The sequence below is a fragment of the Sitophilus oryzae genome, unplaced genomic scaffold (genome assembly GCF_002938485.1).
Source record: "Sitophilus oryzae breed Bouriz unplaced genomic scaffold, Soryzae_2.0 scaffold_1394_pilon_pilon, whole genome shotgun sequence".
NCBI lineage: Eukaryota > Metazoa > Arthropoda > Insecta > Coleoptera > Curculionidae > Sitophilus > Sitophilus oryzae.
The window spans coordinates 676581-696562 of NW_022146053.1; the positions used below are offsets into that span (position 1 = coordinate 676581).

The 19982-nt window shown below is 35.5% G+C and overlaps 1 protein-coding gene across 1 annotated transcript in view; it reads left to right on the forward strand.

Moving 5' to 3' along the window:
* The window catches only part of LOC115875724 (teneurin-a), a 214986-nt gene that overhangs the window by 161670 nt on the left and 33334 nt on the right, over positions 1-19982 (forward strand). Inside the window, exons 16-18 of the mRNA XM_030891237.1 lie at positions 4309-4647; positions 6984-7224; positions 7499-7661. Coding sequence (XP_030747097.1) covers positions 4309-4647; positions 6984-7224; positions 7499-7661 — 743 coding nt within the window. The remainder of the gene's footprint in view (positions 1-4308; positions 4648-6983; positions 7225-7498; positions 7662-19982) is intronic.

Sequence of the window (19982 nt, forward strand, 5' to 3'; positions counted from 1 at the left end):
GCTGATTTTGAATCAACCCTTAAACCGATTAAAACTGTTGAACCAACTGCTACTAAATCCTATACTTTAAAAAGCGTCAAGTACGAACCCTATTCGTTCGCTTATTCGATAAAATGTTCTTTCATCGATTCTTTTACTAACAACGATTGTTTTCCGCATAGAAAATGATTTAAGAAATATTTATAACGCATATTTGAAAGGTTTATTCCATTAAGCGCAAAACAAAAACTTGAGTTTACTAATGCAAAAACATGTTTTATATATAAAATCACAGATTTTGATCTTTGAAGTTAGAGACCACTGCCACCGTACCGGAAAATACAGAGGAGCGGCTCACGGAATCTGTAACATAAATTAATCAACCTATTGTAGTTCACAATTTAAGTAGCTACGATTATCATATATTGCCCAGAGTAAAGAAAAATATGTCTCGTTTATCAAAAGAATCTACGTTCAAGATTATGTAGGTAGTAAGGGCGAGGCTCGAGGCGAGGTAAAAAAGAGATATTTAAAATTAAGATTTATGGACAGTTCTAAATTTGTATCTACATCTCTTGCAAATTTAGGACATGGTTTGCCTCTTGAAAATTTTAAGGAAACCAAAAAACAATTTCAAAAAAAAAATTGACTTGATGCGTCAAAAAGGTGTATTTCCGATTACTTTTATGATAGTTTGAAGAAATTGGATACCTGTTTACATCCTACCAAAAACGAATTTTACCATGATTTAAACAATGAACATATTAACGACGTGGAATACTAAAGAGCGCAAGAAGTCTGGCGGCTATTGCAAAACTCTAGGAAACTATTCGGATTTATACTTAAAATCGGATACCCTTCTTCCTTGCGATGTTTCCGAAAATGTTCTCGACGCAAGTTTAAAAACCTTCGTCATACGTATGCTACGTATGACCAAGGTAGAGTGAAGCTGAGCGCGCACTGAATAGGTACTGGCCCGTCGAACTGACTACGAACGACCGACAATTTTTAGTTTGCATTGAAATAAATGTAACGACGCGCACTGAATTGAACCGGTCCTCGGTATCGTCGGTACTCGGCGACCATCCGGTGAAACCTGTGAATACAGGAAGGGGGACAAAATTTTACGAACAGTCTAACGCCGAGCTACTGTTTTTAGTGGAGCATTTCTGATAGCAGGTTTTACATTAAACCCATGTTCAACGAATCCATATACAGCAGAATCTCGTATCTAAACTCTCTTTCTAGATTTACTACCTTAAGTTAAACATCGACAAAACTAAAATCATGTGCACTCCCCCGGAAGATCATAACAATGCTATAGAAATCTGAGGAAAACAATTGGAATATGTAGCGGAATTCAATTATTATCTCGGCAGTTTGATTTCGGAAAAGGCCAATAGCGACTCTGAAATACCGCACAGGACTAGCAGCGCCTCAAGAGCATATTGGAAATGACAGGGTTTTCTACAATCATGACTTGAGTACAAACACGAAACTTGCAGTGTACCGAGCAATTATAATCCCCACCATGTTATATGGGAGCGAAACCTGAGTGCCGATGCCGTACCGCCGACACATGAACACTTCAAACAAGTTGTAACAGAGAGACCTTAGACAACTCTTGAGAATCCGGTGGTTCCATCAGGTCTAAAACGTATCTATCCTTGAAAAAGCTAACTGCGAGAGTAGTGAAGTCATGGTTACAAAATCCCACCTAAAATGGGCTGGTCACGTGTGCAGAATGAAAAAAAACCGCATACCAAAATCTCTTCTTTGCGGTGAGCTTGTAGACGGTAAGAGGAGGCCGGGTGAACAACTCAAAAGGTACAAGGACATTTTTCACAAAAACTTAAAGGGGATTAACATGCAGAATGAATGGGAAAAAGCAGTTCATAATAGAACCCAATGGAGAAGAATTGTAAACTCAGTTAACAACGACAACCAAAAAGTAGAGAGGCAACAAATCAACGAGACATTTGAATGTCCGGATTGCGGTAGGCAAATAACATCACGTATCGGGCATTTCAGCCACAGAAAAGCTCATGAAAGAAAACGCCTTGCGTGACCATCGTCAGCGAGTAATGGCAGTATATATGTATGTAGTAGTAGAATAATAGTATATTGCCTTATTAGGAGTAAAAATTACACTTTTTGTGGCAAGGCTGTACCTTTGACATTAGTACAGACTATAGATGTTCCTGTTTACCCTCAGTCACGTCATATTTTCATAATTCGTAATATTTCCATAAATATAATAGGCATGAAGGCAACGGCCTAGCTACGTCGAAACATCGGTTCCGATTAGAACACCGAAGTTAAGCGACGTAAGACGATATATATGGATGGACGGGTGACCGGTTCAAAACTCTGTATCGTGCTGTTGTCCAAAAAAAAGGCGAAAGTGTAAAATCTATTGACACACACTGCTCATTCACGCCGGTTTGAGGCCGGATGAGATCGGATATCTCGTGAGTAAGAGTCGATTTAGACACTTGCCAAGTCAGTAGGCCATTGACCATGATATGGCCAAGGACCGCGGTTCGGATTCCGCGTAAACAAAGTAGGTCCCGTCCAGATTAGCCCTGGCAGCAAAAAGGAGACGTTAACTGAAATCTTTACTTTACTTTATAATAGGAATGAATGGTGCGGCGTCTTTTTAAATTCAAATTTCAATTAAACGCAAAAGTTTACTTAAGGCAGGATGAGATACAGAGGCCACTAGCTTTTAATTTTACAGCCGTGTGATCAGCGTTCGAAGATGTTAATAAAAGGGCGCGCAAGATTACTACTCTATGCACTCAAATCAAAGATAGAAATATTAAGCAAAACTCCAACACTGACCTCGAACTGTTGAGTGCAACTACCATGAACTTCAAATATTACTAACTACTATTTTAACTTTAGTAACTCTAACTTAACTTATGAGACCAGACTGCAAATAATAATACTAAAAATATTTAAACAATTTATTAAAATATTAAAAAGTGAAATGTATAAAAAGAAAGGCACCACAGCAGAATAGTACGCCGCCAGGCCGCATCTTCTCAAGAACTTGATCGCACCAATGTGAAACGGCTCATATGTGTTCTTCAGCAACTTCCAGCCGCGCCCGCGTGTTGATCGTGATCGCTGCCGTGATCGCACAAGTGTGCGTATAGCTTAAGGTACAGTGTCCAAGGCGCGACTACAGCCGCCGCGGTCGCTAGTCGCTCCACTGTTAATATAGTGTTTTTTTGTACCTTATGTCCAACAGGTGACACTTGCCTGTGACTCCATTTGAGCCGCAGCTTGACTGCTTAGTGCTTGGACAGCAGTGCAGACGCCATCGCCAGCTATTCGGTTTTTCACTAAGTAATCCGAAATATACCGACAATTTGGCGGACAACGAATTTGGCTATGTTTTCCATACTTTAGTCTGGCATATAAATTGGTATTATTTTCTTCTTTAAAACTGCTAAGGTCTTCTTTATAGCCCTACTTATATAACTGTGATGGGGAAAGACAAAAGCCAATAATCGAAGAGTTTCGCCGGTTGCCAGATATTTGATTTTTCATTAAAATTAAATTACTTAATTAGATTTTAGTATAAATATTGACCTCAAGGTAACACTGTCCCTTAATTCATAGACAGTGCCCCTTCAATCAATGACGACAAAAAATCGAATTGATTGTGAATTCAGTTTAAAAAATTCCCTAAAATTTTCATCATCGGTTGGGACACAATTAACAGCGCGGCGGGACCACAATTATACGCTATCGTCAATTTAAAGTATCCTTTTATTAAATTTGATTGATAAAAATTGAGAGATAAACATTTATTGACTGCTTACTTTTTCCGTATACTATTAAAACTAATTTTCTATACTAGAGTATTTTTAAAAATTGGGATAAAGGCATTTTAAAACTCCGAAATATATCAACTGAGTGAAGAAAGATCCACAATTTGAACTTTTATCCGCTAATTATCAACGCCGCTAAAGAAAGTTACATCTCCAGAAAATGACTTCACGAGATTTTACGTTACAGCGGGATGGCTTTGTAGTTTCGGTAGTACCGGTTGATTCCGACCATGTGAAATATTGAGGCTTCGCTCAAGATCAATCTGAACTGCTGCCGAGAGCCCGGCGCGGCATGTCAATCGCGGGTACACGAAAATTAGTAGAGTTGACTAGCTGACTTGTGAGTAAGCTGTTGTTATACGTTTCGATTTGAGGACGGAAACTACAGAACAATTTTTTTCAAAAAGTGGACATAAGGTTATTGTAAATATACTAGTTAAAACTATTGCATCTAATTCAACACTTTATATGACCTGTTTATTTACAGGAACTGTGCTTGCACTAGCATTCAATCCCACCGGCGATCTATACATTGCCGAATCCGACACACGCAACACGTATTACATCCGACTCATAGACACCACCGGCAAAATTACGTATTTTGCCGGTACACTGCAATCGAAGAGCAAAAAGTGTCAATGTCCCGTGAACGTAACAACGACAAGCCCCATTAGGACCAGCCGAGATTTACCTGCCGATTGTTTATGTTCGTCTGGCGACGACACCACCAGCAATGCCGAAACGTTGCTGTCCTCCAATGCTCGCTTCCAAACCATTTCCGCCATTAGCGTTTCGCCAGGTGGAACAGTATACATAGCAGATCAAGGTGAGTGGTTCTGTTGTCATTTTAACTTTTTCTCATCTCATTAACCACAAATATTATTTCTATCAATTTAACCTATCAAAGCCGGCATTTGTTTTCTTACACAAATTGAAAATGTAGAGCGTGTGTTGCATCGTCGACTTGAACATAGTAAATCTCATGTAAATTTTAAAAATGATGAATAAAGTTTCCCCATTTTACTTACAGAAAAATGTATTTGAAACTTTCTTTTAAAACTTCTTAGAATAAAGGAAATTGTTTATTTCGAATAATTTATACGAATTACTATCAGTAGAGTGTTATAGGTTTAATAATTACATAGAGTGAATTATTTGTTTTTACTACATCACTATAAGAAACTGATGGAATGTTCGAATTTTTATCCACTTCCTGTACTTAGATTCTATATCTTCTATATTTTTCTTTAACACTTGTGTCGTATACTCTCTCCCTTTATCTATTGTATTAAATAATTCTTTTTCTCTTGATAAGCATTCACTTTCTTTTCGTAAAATTGTAGGTACACTTGGGTGAGGCAAAAAAATTAACCTATCGAATTTATGGGTTAAAATGAACCTAATAACCTAGAAAAAATATCCCCGGAAAGCAGGATTTTTAGCTCAATTTTAAAAGGTGTCGGTGATCATTCAAAGTTTTCCATTTAAATAACACGTAAAAAATATTTTACCATTAAAAATACCATATTTTTGAAACGGTTTACGATACTACGATAAACGGTTACGTACGTATAAATTTACATCGCGGATTCTTGTAGAGTAGAAAATTTCCTAAAAAAAAATCTGAGAGTAATTTTTTTCAATTCAATAATTCGTATATTTGAAAGCTTTGAAAGGTGACAAAAATCACCAAATAAACACTAAAACTGCATTTTTTCACTTTTCAAAGCTTTCAAATATACGAATTATTGATTTGAAAAAAATTACTCTTAGATAGATTTTTTAGGAAATTTTATGCTCTACAAGAATCCGCTATGTAAAATTTTTTTATCGTAAACCGTTTCAAGGTTATGGTACTTTTAATGGAAAAAGATTTTTTTACGTCTTATTTAAATGGAAAACTTTGAATATTCATCGACACCTTTTTAAATTGAGCTAAAAATCCTCCCTTCCGGGGATATTTTTTCTCGGTTACTACGTTCATTTTAATCCATAAATTTCATAGGTTAGCTTTTTGGCCCACCCTAAGGTACACTAAGAATTAATATCTACAGTACTAGACGTTAGTCTTTGTTCTACGATGCCTTTCAGAGCATATACGAGAATTCAATTGAATCCACCGTAAACCATTTAGCACTGTTTTTAAAGCACCCTCTATGAATATATACACAACACTTTAAACTAGGTTTATCCACAGTTTCAAAACAAATTTTACCCTTATTCTTATCATTTTATCGGGCTCTTTAGGCTCCTCAGACATTGCGTTCGACACGCCCAACATGGCGCGTTTCAATATTATTTATAGTTTTTGTTCGTTTCGGAAAACTTGACACTTTATGTGAAACGGCTTGATATATTTTCCCGTCAAGTGGTGTAGCCCTTGTATAGGTCTCTATAGATTTAAGTTTTAAAAGTTAGTCTGGAAGATTATAGCATAGAGTGTGGATCAGAAATATTTCTCTCTATAATATTTAAGTCATAGGTGCCCGGTGGCGTAGAGGTACAGGCTCTCGTCTACCAATCTCAAGGTGTGGGTTCGATTCCCACACCCGGCCTTTCATCAGCCGACTATTTTTATTAAAATAAAAATAGTTTGGGTATCTAGGTCGACTCAGCCTTAAATGAGTACTTGGGATTCACAATCCTGAGGTAATAATAGGCGGTTGAAGCGTAGTGCTAGCCACATTACCTTCCTTGTATACCGAACGGCTTTAGTATAGCAAGCTGTACCTTGCTACTCCCAAGGCGTTAAGCGCTATATACGGGAGCTATTATTATTATTATTATTATATATTTAAGTCGATTTTATAATAAAGACACATTGTTTATTCGTTGTATCTTTTATTATCTGCTATTTCGAACATATAGCACTTATAATCACTTTAACCCTCATAATGTCATTAAAATCGCTAAAGGCATTTGCAAGGAATAATAAAAATGATGAGTTAAATAAAAAAACCATTTATGATTTTTATAATTTTTAATTTCTTTTTGTTCAGATCTACGAAGCAATAGACTGTATATTTAATTTGTGGATTAATTAAAATGTAATTTAATCACAAATGGAATTAAATGAAGTAAATATTATTAATTTAAACATTTTCAATACGCATTTATAGAAAGCAATATAAATGGAAGAAGTAAAAGACGTAATTGTTACAGGTTCATTGCACATTCTTGCCTTAGAACATTATTTGCCAACCCATGATGAAAACGGAGAATTTCGAATACCTTTTCCATCTTCAGGCGAAGTTTACGTTTTCAATAGATATGGACAGCATGTTGCAACTAAAGACTTGTCTAGCGACAAGACTCGATATTCCTTCTTGTACTCTAAAAATACTAGTTTTGGAAAGCTATCGACAGTAACGGATAGCTCAGGAAATAAAATCCAATTTTTACGGTAAGTACCTAGGCATTCAAATTATAATGTTTATAAAAATAAAGCATTTACTTTTAAGTCAAAGGTAGATTTAATAAGTAGAACTAAATGATTTTGCGTTATTCCGCATTCATAAATAATATCTACTACCTTTGATTTTCCCAAAAAAAATTTCTTTCGTTTAGTTTCTAGCAAAAAGAAAACAGTCGCATTTTTCCATGATTCCAATGTGCATAACCCCAAATTGCATTTTTCTGTGACGGAATACAAAATTTATCGACATTAATTGTTTTAGAGATTACAGCAACGCAGTGAGTTCGATCGAAAATACCCAAGACCATAAGTCGGAACTGAAGATGTCGGGCATGGGGTATTTGTCGAAACTAAGTGAGAAAGGAAGGTCGGAAATTGAACTGGATTACGACCAGAACACGGGACTTCTGCTTAGTCGCAGCGGGGTAAGTGATCGACTTAGTGCAGGACGTTCATTCTAGTTCATCTCTATCCTTTAAGCACAGAGCACAGAATTTAAAGAGAAGACAGGCGACAAAACTTTCTTATGAATTGCTGCCGACATTGCCAGACGTTACCCAATTTCACTGGAATACAATTTATGTTAAGAACGCATTTTTAAAATTTAAAATATTATATTTAAATTTCATGCGTAAAACATCAATATCTTAATAAATCGCTTTACTATTAACTACTGTTTGTGGCTATTTTATTCATAATAAAACAATTATTGAATATATTAAAGCTTTGTTTAACATTCATTGTTAGTCATTTCGCAGTATAGAAAATATATTAGCCATTTAATTTTTATTCTTAAATAACTTAAGGAACATTTAACAGTAATTTCAAGAAATAAATTCGACAATTAAGCAGTTGATTCAAATTTGTTTTACAAAATATTTGGTGTTTTAATATCAGAACAATATCATTAGAATAAACTTGTCAATTTCGTGTTTCTTATTTAAATGGCATTAAATCGTGTCCCTTTAACTCGGAGTTTCTTTCTGTCTTTGTCTAATTTACTTGCTTTGTCTGGCTGTCTCCTCTTTATATTCTGTACTCTGTGCTTTAGGTATACAGAGTCCCAGGCTCAGCGTGCATTAGAAGTTTCTAGAGAACTACAATATCTAGATCGGAGATATTTTGCACATTACTGTTTCACAACGAGATCTATCGTTTATAAATATTTTCAATATGGCGGCACTTCCGGAAATACCGGAAGTTGACAGCAACTTTCTAATTTTAAATGGATACCCCTATTTTTTATTACATGCTTAAATTCTCTGCAAAATTTTATGAATTATGATACACTTGATATCAAACACTCTATACCTAACATTGACCTTTTTTGAGAAAAAAAATATTAAAATTTTTGGACGAAAAAATCTGCCTGTCAAAAAAGTTGCTATAGCCTAAACGACAAATTTAATGATTACTACTACTACTACTATGCCATGCATTACTCGCTGACGAGTATTTGACACGCATCAAAAGATGGTTACGCAAGGCGTTTCCTGTCATGAGCTTCTGTGACTGGAGGGCCCGATACGTGATGTTATCTCTCTTCCGCACTCCGGACATTCAAAAATCTGATTACTTTGTTGCCTCTTTACTTTTTGGTTGTCGTTATTAACTGAATTTACAATTCTCCTCCATTGCGTTCTATTGTGCTCTGCTTCCTCCCACTGATGCTGCATACTTATCCTCTTTAAGTTTTCATGAACAACATCCTTGTATCTTTTGAGTTGTCCACCCGGTTTCCTCTTACCCTCTACAAGTTCACCGTAAAGAAGAGATTTCGGTAGGCGGTTTTCTTGCATCCTGCATACGTGGCCAGCCCATCTTAAGCGAGATTTAGTAATCATCACTTCAGCGCTCTCGCAGCTTGCTTTTTTAAGGACTGATACGTTTGAGACATGGTGGTACCATTTGATTCTTAAAAGTTGTCTAAGTTGTCTCTGTTTCAACTTGTTTAATGCGCTCGTATGCCGGCGTTACGGCACCCAGGTTTCGCTTCCATATAACATGGTGGGGATTATTGCTGCTCGACACACTGCAAGTTTCGTTTTTGTGCTCAAGTCATGATTGTAGAAAACCCTCTTTTAATTTCCAGAATGCTCTTGAGGCGCTGCTGATTCTGTGCTGAATGTCAGAGTCGATATTTGCCTTTTCCGGAATCAAACTGCCGAGGTAATTAAATTCCGATACATATTCCAATAGTTTTTCTTCGATTTTTATAGCGCTGTTATGATTTTCTGAGGGAGTGCACATGATTTTTGTTATATCGATGTTCAGTTTAAGGCCCAAAGTCTCATAAGCCCAGGTATATGTGTTCAGCATTTCCTGTAATTGCTGTAACGTATTAGCAACTAGAGCGCAGTCACCAGCGTATTGGAGTTCTGTGATGAATTTTATACGTATTTTTGCCCTGAGTCTTTTTATGTTGAACAGACCACCGTCATACCTGTATCTAACACCCATTCCTCTTTCCTGCAGTTTGCCGTCCATCAGCACGCGTCATGAATATGTTGAATAGGAGGCGAGCTAGGACACATCCCTGCCTAACTCCTGTATTTGTCAGGAAGGGATCGCTCAGTAATCCATGATGTGACACTCTCGACTTTTTGTTGTTATGGAGGCTTTTACACACACTAAGAAATTTGTTGGGCACTCCGAACTTTTGTATAATTACCCAAAGTGCATCTCTGTTTAAGGCTTTCGTTAGGTCGATGAATGCAACATAAAGTTTACTCTGCTGTTCCTTTACTTTTTCCTGTAGTTGGCGGACGGAGAATATGGAATCAACGGTATCGCGGTTGGTGCGAAAGCCCGTTTGCGATTCTGGGAGGATTTTTTCTATATGTGGGTGAATGCAGTTTGACATAATTTTTGCGAGAACTTTACTTCCGATAACCAGTAGTGAAATTCCTCGGTAGTTTCCACAATCTGATGCACTTCCTTTGTTCTTAAATATATTTACTATATTTGCGTTGCGAAAGTCCTGATGTATATCTCCTCTTTCCCATATGACATCGAAGAAAGCCTTAAGATGACCAATAAGTCCTTTGCTTGCACACTTGTAGATTTCCGCTGGAATCGCGTCACAGCCAGCCGATTTGTTGTTTTTAAGTTGTTTTATGGAGGCCTTTATTTCCTGTTCCGTTATTGGGATATCTAATACATCAATTCTGTTATACTGAGGTATTGTGTTTAGTGCTTGCATATTGGGGATATTGTCTTGCTTGGCTGTAATGCTCTTTCCAGAGATTTCTGATTTGCTCTTCCTCTTTTTGGGCAGCTTGCGTTCTTAGTTGGGCCGTATACTTCTTTTACAGCCTCGAAGAATTTACGATAATCGTGATGCGAGGGTACTCTTGAAACTGATTCGCTTTTTGTGATCACCAGTTATCCTTTAGTTGGCGCAGTTCTCTTCGAAGCGTGTTATTGGCTGCTTTAAAGTTGTCTACCAGCCTTGGATTGTGTGGATTTGCAGTGACTGCTTGATCTGCTCTATGCTTTTGTTCCAACAAAGCCTGTATATGCGGTTGATGTCGTTAAACCAGTCTGGTTGTTTCTTTTTGTTGGACTTCTCCAGTACTGCTTCCCCAGTACTGCTTTGCTAGTTTTACGAATCGCATCCCTTAATTGTGTCCAGCCTTGTTCAGCTTCCAAGATTGAGATTGAATTTATCGATGGAAGTGATTCTTTGATGACTTCCCGGAGGGCATCGCGTCGGCGGTATTGTGGTTCTCTAGGCCCCGTACGTTCAATCTGGTCATGTTGTTTTGCTTTTTACAGTGTGGATACTTGGGTTTTAACTGAATTTTCATTTTTGAAATTAAAAGTCGGTGGTTAGTGCCGCATTCGGCATGTATTCTGGCTTTTGTGAGTCTGACATCTTTTAGTCCAATTAATGCCAGTGGCCTGGGATGTTTCTGGGATGTTTCCAGGTACCTTTAAACTTGTTTTTCAACATAAACCACGTATTGGTGATGCAAAGATTGTATTCTGTGCATGCTGTTAATAAGCGTTCACCATTGCTATTTACGTTTCCCATTCCATGTTTTCCCAATACGTCAGGCCATATTTCCTGTTGTTTGCCGACACGGGCATTAAAGTCACCTAGGAAGATGATTCGTTCGTGCTTTGGAATTCGTTGGAGAACATTTTGTAGAGGTTGGTAGAATTTATCCTTATTCTCAATTTTAGCGTCTAGGGTGGGAGCGGAGGCACTAATGATGTTGACGTAAGTTTTGTCTGATATGGGGTACCTTAGGGTCATATGACATTCGAACACACCAATAGGTACTTCTGCTAATTTGGTGGCGATTTCGTTTTTGATTGCAATGCTTACGCCATGAATGAAGTATTGCGGGGTGACCCTTCCAACAGACGGTGTAATGCTCATCAGTGAGACTACCTTCATCCGCAAAGCGGGTTTTGCTAAGAGCGGCAACATCTATAATTTAATCGGTGGAGTTCCTGTGAGACCAGTGTTGTTCTTCTCTCTGGTCGATTTGAATTTACCTTGTCCAGTAGAGTGCGAACGTTCCACGCCTCAAACCTGAAACATTGATGTTTTTTGTTTCTCCGAAGATACGCTCGAGTAGGCATCTCCTCCCGGAGATCCGATTGAGGGGGTATTTTACTTCCGGATCATGATTTTGTCCCTCTCGAATGTTCCATCATTGATGTGTGTTAGCTGCGTGAAAAGGTTTAACTGTGGCGGTTACGCTGCCGCATAGTTTTGACTGCAACTGTAGCATGGGATGGCTATGGTACAGTGAGGACCGCGACAATAGGTCCGTTATGCTACGTTCTCGGCCGGCTAGGAGTAGTTTGCTACTCCTCTTCCCTAGAAACTTGGTAGGTCTGAGGGTTGTATAAGGTTATACCACCTATACTCGGACGTCAGAGCCTCGTTTGTGTAAACAGGGTGCATCACGTGAAGGTGAGGTTGCCTTTTTTGTAAGCTAAGCTATATGTATCGCTTCAATACCCCTTGCACCCGTAAAATAACAATACAATTAAAAAACAAATTAAAAAAACTATTATAATTGTAGTTTTCAAGAACAAGTTTTTTTTAATTTCACTTTCTGAAAAATAAGAAAAAAATAGATAGTCTTGTTAGAGTCACTAAATGCGGTATATGAGAGCGATGTCTGTTCTGGAGCATTTCTAATAAGAGTCCAGAACAGTAATTCAGAAGCATAGAAGTAATCCATTTTCCCCGGTACTTTTTCTCCATTGTTAATATGTCTTGATGAAAGCGTTTGCCGTGCTCATCGCTTACATTTCCGCAGATATCAGGAAAAAGTCCAGGTGTTAGTGTAGAAAATGAATCTTCAGAGACATAATGCAACTCATTTTTGATACAATAACAGCACATTTTTAGTATCGTAGTAATCACTTTTTTAATTCCCAAGAAGTTAATGACCACCGACCGGCCGAAAATTATTCCTAATTTTTTTTCAATATCTGTTAAAGTGTAATAATATTTCGGATTTGTTGCCCAAAAAAATACTTTCCTTATTTTTTTCTTCGCTTAGCCTTGGTAATGTCTGACGCAGATGCTGACTATATATTCTCTACTAGTACTTTAACAAAGTTTTTCATTAGGCCCAATTTGATTTCCAATAACGCGAAATTATCAAGTCGATTAATTCATCTATATGTACGATATATCCATCACCACATTCGTTCTTGCGGTGTTAGTAGTATTAATATAAAAGGACACATGAATTAATATTTAAAAATTAGCTTTATTTACAGTAGTGATGACGCTTTGGGACAGGATCTGTTATTTTCGAAACAGGTTTGTTTTGGAACTGGCTTGGAACAGGTTTATCTGCTATCCTATACCAGTTTGAGTTCCAATTGTTGCAGCTGTTTCAAAACACTGCAACTTAAATACTTAAAAAAATAAATTCTTGGAATTGTTTAAATTATGTTATCTGTTATATTTGTGATACTAGATTCTTAATAGTGTATTTTTCAAAATGAGATAATTATATATTATATTGCATTTGCCAACATCGCCAGTACGTTTTTTTGATGGCAAGAAATTCTCTTCACCTATTCTGTTTACATTAAAATAAACTCTGCGTAAAAAATGTATACATACCGACAAAGGAACCGCTTGTTATGATAAGGCGACGACCTTTTTTATAGGCATGATAATTTTCGAAATAGGTAATAGGTATACGGAATTCACTTTAAATTTGTTGGTTTTGGCTAATTCGTGCTACCGAATTATTAACTAGATCTAGAGTTACTTGGTGCAATACACAACAATCATCATAATTAAGCGGGAATTGTTTTAACCGATCGTCGAAGAAGACTTAGTGCAAGCAAATTAAAACAATTGTTATTTATAAACGTTAACAATTCCTTCCAAGATTCTTCGTGTTAATTTGTAATTAGACGTTATAATACTATTTTGCTTGTCGGTATTCTTTGAGCAAACCAAAATATTTTAGTCTATCTCTGTTATTATTTGTTTAGTATAGTTAGGGTATAATATTTATAGGTCTGTTGAATTTTTATTATTACAATAGATTTTGATTTGTGTACTATCTAGGACTAGGACTTTAAGTTTAATATCTAGGAATGTAAGTTCTTTTTATTTTATATAATATGTATTTTACTATTTTACATATATAAAATAGTAAATATTAGATATTCTTTTCTTTCTTTTATTATATATTATTTTTAAATATATATATATATATATATATATATATATATATATATATATATATATATATATATATATATATATATATATATATATATATATATATATATATATATAATAACCAAACCAAACCAAACCAAACCCTGGGTATATCGGACGAAAAATGTTCAAGCGATGCCTTCAGGCCCTGATGCTGGACTTTAATTTGTCCCATTTATATAAAAAATAGAGGTTTTATATATATATATATATATATATATATATATATATATATATATATATATATATATATATATATATATATATATATATATATATATATATATATATATATATATATATATATATATATATATATATATATATATATATATATATATATATATATATATATATATATATATATATATATATATATATATATATATATATATATATATATATATATATATAGGAGAAAAAGATTAAACGGCTCAGCCCTCAACAACTCGTAACCGTATACACCAGTGTACACCAGTGCAGACATGCATACTCACACTCACACAACCACACCTACACTAGTGCACACTGATGTAACTGCCTTCAGGCTTCATCAGTACGGTAAGGAATCAGGAAGCGAAGAAACCGATCCCAAAACACAAAAAAAAACCAGGAAGCAAACGATGCAACTAGGCACCGTGTGCAACCCAGGAGATGGTAAAACAAAATTGATGAAGAAACGAAAATAAAAGATAGAAAATAAAAGGAGCAAACGGGAGCCTAAAGCCCCAATTTGCAGCCAAGAACCAGAGTCGCCCAGGATTGTGGGCTTCGTCCAGAACAGCCACGGAGTTAGCCAACAGCAACCCGCCGCAATACCCTTAGCCGTGGTACCAATATGAAAAAGAAATAAATAGTGAGAGAAATGAACAAAAAAGGAGAAAAAAGATTAAACGGCTCAGCCCTCAACAACTCGTAACCGTATACACCAGTGTACACCAGTGCAGACATGCATACTCACACTCACACAACCACACCTACACTAGTGCACACTGATGTAACTGCCTTCAGGCTTCATCAGTACGGTAAGGAATCAGGAAGCGAAGAAACCGATCCCAAAACACAAAAAAAACCAGGAAGCAAACGATGCAACGAGGCACCGTGTGCAACCCAGGAGATGGTAAAACAAAATTGATGAAGAAATATACATACACCAGTGTAACCGGTGTATACGGTTACGAGTTGTTGAGGGCTGAGCCGTTTAATCTTTTTTCTCCTTTTTTGTTCATTTCTCTCACTATTTATTTCTTTTTCATATTGGTACCACGGCTAAGGGTATTGCGGCGGGTTGCTGTTGGCTACCTCCGCGGCTGTTCTGGACGAAGCCCACAATCCTGGGCGACTCTGGTTCTTGGCTGCAAATTGGGGCTTTAGGCTCCCGTTTGCTCCTTTTATTTTCTATCTTTTATTTTCGTTTCTTCATCAATTTTGTTTTACCATCTCCTGGGTTGCACACGGTGCCTCGTTGCATCGTTTGCTTCCTGGTTTTTTTTGTGTTTTGGGATCGGTTTCTTCGCTTCCTGATTCCTTACCGTACTGATGAAGCCTGAAGGCAGTTACATCAGTGTGCACTAGTGTAGGTGTGGTTGTGTATGTGTGACCATATTTGTGACACCTTGTGTGTGCAGTAGTAGTATTTGTGACATACGTCTCAATTATGGTATACATACACGCGTATACCACAATTTTCTGATAGCAAATTCGATATCCTCGGGTCAAAATTAGTCTGGTCGGCTAGATCCGAAAAATTACGTGTGTAAGTTTCCACAAATCATAATATTTATTGGTATCACACACTTTCAGAATTGTGGTAACCTAAAGTTCGCTGTATCGCAGCGCCATCTACATTTTATACACACTCATATTTGTGGTAAATCCGGCGTTTAGATGCGTACATTCCCGAAACGTACCGATTCAGAATACACACCATATTTAATTTCTATTCTTTTATGTTTTCTGTTGCGTTCCAAATTTTTAAGAAATATTTGGGAATGTACAGGGTGGCGCCTCTCATACGCCGCGGAGGCTCTAAGGAGAACGACAGTTTGTATTGAAATGAAATTTTATTTTATGTAGTTTAATTCAGAGCACTTTTTAAAAATATAGAGACTTCTACAGGGTGTCCCCAAAAAAAGTTACATATCAAAGTTGTATTTTTTGTAATGTATTATATATGTATGTACCCTATATATTAATCGATTTTCGGATTCTGGGAGAAAAATAAAGGTGAGTTTTATAAGAGGAGTATATGACTAAAATGTAAGGTTTTTGACATATTTAACATTTTCTAGAAATAAAGAACAATTTTTAAATTACAATAAAAGCTACCTAAATTGGAATTTACCTGGTATAGCCTAATATATAGTTAAATTAACTATTGTACTTTAAATCAAATTAAAACTTGATCCAAAAAGTTATACAGGGTGAGACAAAATTAATATTGAACACTGGTCACCTTTAAAAGAATGTTACTCTTTTATTTTAAATGGAACACCCAATGTATTATTCAGATATTCAATGGAGAATTCATGTCTCTTCAAAAGACTATTAAGGTTGCCTACCCCTCAAACAAAGATTTTCCTAGATATTTTCATTTACATGATTTGATCTAAGAAGATCTTTATTATTTAGGTGTAAAATAGCCACCTAGATAAAATCTAGGTGGCTCTGATATGTCTACAATTACTTCAACATAGCTGTCTAATTAATCAAACTTTAACAACTAGTTATCATTTTGTGTCAGTTAAAACAAAAAAATTTCTCAGAAATTTGCCGAAAATGCAAACTTATCCTACATCAGAGAGAATTGATATCATTCTATTAGTTGGTGTTGTTAAGTTAGGTTGTATTTGCAGTGTGCATTCACCAATTAATATAATACTTAAATGTTTCTGATTTTATCAAGTCTGGTTTTTTATGGGGATATGTTAAAGACAGTGTTTACAAAACTCGACCAACTATTGTCGACAACATGAGAGAAATCATTGTAGCTGCTCTTCTAGGCAGAACTCCACATATGCCTTTTTAAATGAAAAGATCCTTTGAAAAGACAATTATTTTATGCAGTTAGTAGTATGCAAACAGGAAAGGAAGCATTTTGAGCATTTGATTTCATTTTTGTCACATAATTATAGGTTTATGTCTAGTTTTAATTCTGTCATAATTAAAATATGTTTTAAACGTGTATCTTTTTATTACTGTTGAGTATTTTACTCTACAATCTTTAATTTTTGTTAAATTAATAAAAGGTAGCATCACACAGCCACCCTAGATTTCTTCAAATAATAAAGATTTACTGACGTAAAATCATAAAAAATAAAATATCTAAGAAAATCTTTGTCTAAGGGGTTGGCAACCTTAATAATATTTTGAAGATATACAAATTCCCAACTGAACACCGGGAAAATATGCTGGATGTTCCTTTTAAAATAAGGTTTTAAAATAAGGCTGTTTTCTGAGACGAAAAACATTTTTAGGTACTTCTACGTAAATTTCTAGGTACTCGTACAATTGTTAACCCATCGATCGATTTCGATGAAAAAAAACTTTAGGTACTTCTGTAACGTATTATAATAGTACCGAAATAAATTTCTGGGTACCTACTCGTACAATTTTTCGACACGATGATCGATTTAGATGAAAAAAAAAACTTTAGGTACTTCTGCGATGAAATCATAACATCGAAAAAAAATATTTAGATACTTCCATAACGTAATCATAGCACGAAATAAATTTTTAGGTACTCGTACAATTCTTTGACACGACGATCGATTTAGACGAAAAAAAACTTTAGGTACTACTACAACGAAATCATAGTACCGAAATAAATTTTTAGGTACTCGTACAATTTTTCGACACGATGATCGATTTAGATGAAAAAAAACTTTAGGTACTTCTGTATATGTATAACCATATGCGAAAATATCAAAAATTGACATATTATGATATGTCATTCTATTGAGGGTGCATCCACACTATCCTAAAAACGGCGTATCGGCGTAACGGCGTAACGACCTTGAATAGATTTCCAGTAATTCTGTTGGCTGAAAAATTCATCTGTCATAAATTTTATCTGTCAAATACATCTGTCAAAAATTTCAGCCAATAGAATTACTCGAAATCGATTCAAGGTCGTTACGCCGTTACGCCGTTTTTAGGATAGTGTGGATGCACCCTCAGAGTGTAATTTTATATCGAATAATGTCTAAACACAAATACGACGACCGATTTAAACGAAAAAAAGTTTAGGTACTACTACAACGAAATCATAGTACCGAAATAAATTTCTAGGTACTCGTACAATTCTTTGATACGACGATCTGTTTTCTGAGGCGAAAAACATTTTTGGTACTTCTACGTAAATTTCTAGGTACTCGTACAATTTTTGACCCATCGATCGATTTAGATGAAAAAAACTTTAGATACTCGTACAATTTTTTGACACGACGATCGATTCTGACGATTGTCATTTCAAAGGTAATTTGACGCCGTTTTTTGGAATCACATATATGCCATGTGTATACTTATCTAATAAGTAAAGTGTTTTCATTTAGAATATTAAGAGATTCAGACGAAAAAAATCAAAATAGGTAGTAAGTATTTGTTAAGATTGTTTCTACAAGTTTTATTTACAAATTGTAACAGAGAACTATTATTATTATAGGGCCCCTCTGGGACCGCTTGGACGAGTCCATTATAAAAAAGATCGAGGGACAGTAGGTAGAAAAAACATATGATTTGATTTGTCACGGAAACTTAAAGTTTAATAAAAGTGTTTTGTTGAAATTCTTCGAGTTTTATCATAAAGTTTATGGTTCGACATCCAACAAAATAATTGTAACGAATCCCCGTCACAAAATATAAATAATTTAAAGTCTAATCTGGCGAGTTGAGTTTGGATGAAACTGTAAACAAAATGTTTAAAAGTGTAATGTATCATTTAAATTTAAATAAAATTCATATAGCAGTAAAGTAGTAAAAAAAGTGTAGGTTTAAAAGCATGATCTTTTGGGAATTCCCTATTTGTATATAGTCTGGGAACCACCTACTTTTCTGGGAAACATACTTTCAAGTTCAATTTATTAGAATTGTGATTAAAGGAAAGCACTATTCTCATTCATATTGCGATTAATGAATATTAATATTAATAATATTATACTACCATATATTACTCAAATTAAGTTTTCGAATACATAGTAAGTAAACATAGATAGAAGATAGAACATATTATAGAGATGCAACATGCAACCATAGAACGTGTTTGTTATATTTATATGGTGTTGGTAGATAGCATCCAACCGTAAACTGAATATACAACGTATTACTGTAGCAATCAACATTTTTGTTACACTAAAATTACTATTTTAGATCTTAGTGAACGTAGTAATGTAACAAAATTAATTATTGTACTGATTAACTACCATATAATCGAAAAAAAAACGGCGTCAGCGGTGGCATGAAACGAAGATTGCTGTCATTTTATACCGGGTGCGTCTCAAAAGTGGCTCACCGCTATAACTTTTTAATTTTTTTTTAGATAAAAAAACGAGATTTGGTATGTAAGTATATGACATAAATTAGGAATTATTGACGTATTCAATTGTTTTTGGTCACTTCCTGTTTCACCGGAAATGACTACAACTTTTGATTTTTAAATGACACCCCCCGAGCCTTGGAAAAATAGATTTGATAATCTAATGATTTTCGTGTCTTGTCCGGGCCCGTTCTTATAAGATGCCCAAATCGTATTTTTAATCATATCTCAATTTTTCCAAACGGAACAAGGGAGGCTCGTTAGCATATTTGGAAAAAGCATTTTTTACGAATAATTTGGTACCACACACATGGTATTTCGAGTCAAATTGTCATTATCAACCGCATGTTACAATTTCAAATAAACCACATTCTCTTGAGGGTGCATCCACACTATCCTAAAAACGGCGTATCGGCGTAACGGCGTAACGGCCTTGAATAGATTTCCAGTAATTCTAGTGGCGGATGCGTCTCAAAAGTGATCCACCGCTATATCTTT